Raw genomic sequence first — 3,206 nt, 5'->3', positions numbered from 1 at the left:
AAATTTTCATACACATAACCAGACACACAAAGCAGTAAGACGCACGCACAAGCACACACACACGCACACGTACACACGCACGCACAAGCACACACACACGCACACGTACACACGCACACGTACACACGCACACACACACACACACACACACACATATATATATAAATAAATTAGAAAATAAGTAACTTGTATGGATGTAACAAACTCATCAGTATATACTTGATAAGTTAGTATATCTGTAAATATTCATAGGAGGTATGCGCTACACATCACACGACATTGATATGTATGCTAACAGCTTACGCAATCTTACGGTAAAACACATTGATATATAGAGCAAACTTGCTTTCATACGATTCATACAATGCATATAATGCATACACACGCTTGTCTGTAGAACAATTTCAAATACAGAAATACATAGCTACGAATCAGATATAATATCAGTATAAATTTAGTAATTTTACGATACATATACATGCGAAGTGAAGAAAATACGGGTCACTACATATGAAGATATACGTCGATATACAATTGCAGCCAACATTGTAAATACGGAGATATTAGACGTAGATGCTCAAGAAAACTGAACGGATGTTAACACTGTGGATATCGAATACGAGACAACAACATACTAAAAAATAAACAAAAGCATTTTCATCATATTGGTAGAAAACATGCTTACCAATCTTGAACTAAAACATACCATCGAGTACACATTGGAGGCGTTGTTCATCTTATCGATAGTCGTTGTGGTCGTGGTTGTCACGGTCTTCTTGTCGGGCGAGCAGTTGCACAGTTGGCAGCATCCACAACAGCAGCACACAAGAATATACGTACCTACTACACTCACGATTACACACGCGTACAACATGGGTAGATTGAAAGGTATATCATATCCACCTGTGCTACTTGACTCTACCACAGTCGTAGTTGTAGTACCATCGGCATTGGTGACAACTTGAGTTTGTTGCTGAGTACCCATACCCTCAAACTGTGCATAGCATTGGTCTACAATAGTGAGTACGACAATTATAAGTGTCAATACTGGCCGTGACCATAAAGTGCTCGATCTGGTCATGTTCATTGACAAATGTTTAACCCAGCCAGCGGATAGTTATATATTATTAATCTACTTATAGTATAAGTTGACGAACCTTCTCACAGTGAAGGACCTGATACTGTGATAGATAGTACAGTTACAACTACAGGCACTCTAGTAAAATTACAGCATAGATATCAATCAAGGGGCCTCAGGGCTCAGGCCTCGGCTTCTTTTTGAAATGCTTTACATTATGGTATGTTGCTTTCTTGAAATAAACCGCTTCAGTTACTACTCTTTATGCTGTCGGGCACATTTTAAATAGCCCTCCAAATGTTTTTTTTAAATACCAAGAGATTATACTTTTCTGGCGAGGTATTTAAAAAAAAATTTAAAAATAGAGGCTACGGGCACCGTATAGGGTTGGAACTTGACACATATTTGGATAAAAAAAATCATAGGCGCTCGCACCGACAACGTGTATTTACGTGTACTTTTTGTACGCGATATATCAAAATCTATTGTCGATGCACTGAAACAACACTTCTTATTTCTTCTGTCTATCTTGGGTTATCTATCATATCTGAGTCTCTCTTATCGGCGTATGCGATGTTCTTCGATGTATCAGACGAGGTGAAAGACATTATCCGAGAATGATTAGTTATAAGTTTAAACACATAGCGTGTATGTATCTATGTTAGCCTCCGCGTCAGTGAATCCGCTCATATTGGGTGCTAAGAGCAGTTGTATTGTTGCAACTGGATCTCTACTTACACGCGCCAAGTATATTTTTGAAAACGCTGCAACATGTAGTGCACCACTACTACCACAATTACTCTGAGTTGTGATTCCCGGATCAGCTATAAAATCATGTTAATGATAAAGGTAATCAACCGTCACAGCGTTCACAAATTCTGTTGTAGATTTTGGATATGATTATTCTCTATGTATCAATTTATTACAGTAAGAACTTTATTCGCATATTTAGTTAATAAACTTGTTGCGTTGCATCGTATATGATCTCTCATATCTAGTCGTGTCAGCTTATGTGCAGGGCTTGGTCTGCTAAATAACTCTTGATACCATTGAGTATCCTATGATTCGGTACCCAACGGCGGTCTTCGCACAGCTGTGGCAGCATCTCTATCACTGTTCCAATGCCGGCAAACTGGAGAATCTGTGCAGAAAAAATACAATGTACATATACTATGAACGCTATCGATTTGGGATATGTGTAAAACGATATTTGTGCACTTGATCTAGTATGTGTATTTTGTGAAATGTTTCTTGCGTATTTAGTCTAGTACGTGTATTTGTATGCCTCCAACAGTGCTGCTTGCTCGCGTAAAAAGATGAGAATAAAATACACATGAAGGACACTACATACATAGAACGCCGAAGCATGATATTTGCGCTGTGATTAATAGACAAATGCTGAGGGATTTAAGAACATGATTCACTTCGCACACTCTTGGTAGAATCACTTCACTGATCCATATCGACAGCGGCACAGACTTCTTACGACAAACCTATATACCTCTATATTCGTATCGAGTCCTATCTGGTACGCATCTTCGGGAAACTGCTTCAAATTCTCCAAGGTTTTGTGGATACACAATGCACGCAATTCGGTCAGCATATACTGTTGTGCGACTGCATTGTGATACAGAATGTGTCGCATCAACGTGTTAGCGCGGATGTCGTTTTAATCACCTCATTGCCGCAAGTGTCATATGATACGCCCCATCGCAAGTATACTCGATGTTGTCACCGTACTAGGCGTTCAGATTGTTCGTTGCAAAACACGGTCCTGTTTCAGACCTGATAGCGGTCCAATATAGACTAGTTGACGATCCACTAAACCCAAAATAGACCCAGTAGTTAAACTAATGGGGCGTGTCTGATAGTTGATGTACATGGCTGCGGCTACTTCAGATTGTTCAATCCAGTGCTACATTGGCTTCCCAACCAACACTCAGAAAGCCATCCCAAATTTCGATTTGAATTAAGATTGAGGCTTTGACTATCGATCACAATACAATGCGAGGCGAGCTAGACGAGGAAATACACACAAACATAAACATAAACACAAACAAACACACACACACACACACACACACACACGCACACACACACACACACACACATATATATATATACATAT

The 3,206-nt window shown here is 39.4% G+C and overlaps 1 protein-coding gene across 1 annotated transcript in view; it reads right to left on the bottom strand.

Annotated features, from left to right (window-relative positions):
- Positions 1-2,009: 2,009 nt before the first annotated feature.
- SARC_12103 (hypothetical protein) overlaps positions 2,010-3,206 on the bottom strand; it is a gene marked incomplete at its 5' end in the record, with an annotated part of 3,963 nt that continues 2,766 nt past the window's right edge. The window contains 2 exons of the mRNA XM_014293798.1: positions 2,010-2,219; positions 2,580-2,695. Coding sequence (XP_014149273.1) covers positions 2,082-2,219; positions 2,580-2,695 — 254 coding nt within the window. The 3' untranslated portion in view covers positions 2,010-2,081. The remainder of the gene's footprint in view (positions 2,220-2,579; positions 2,696-3,206) is intronic.

Source organism: Sphaeroforma arctica, assembly GCF_001186125.1.
Source record: "Sphaeroforma arctica JP610 unplaced genomic scaffold supercont1.2073, whole genome shotgun sequence".
NCBI classification, from domain to species: domain Eukaryota; class Ichthyosporea; order Ichthyophonida; genus Sphaeroforma; species Sphaeroforma arctica.
This window is presented reverse-complemented; position numbering and strand designations above follow the sequence as displayed.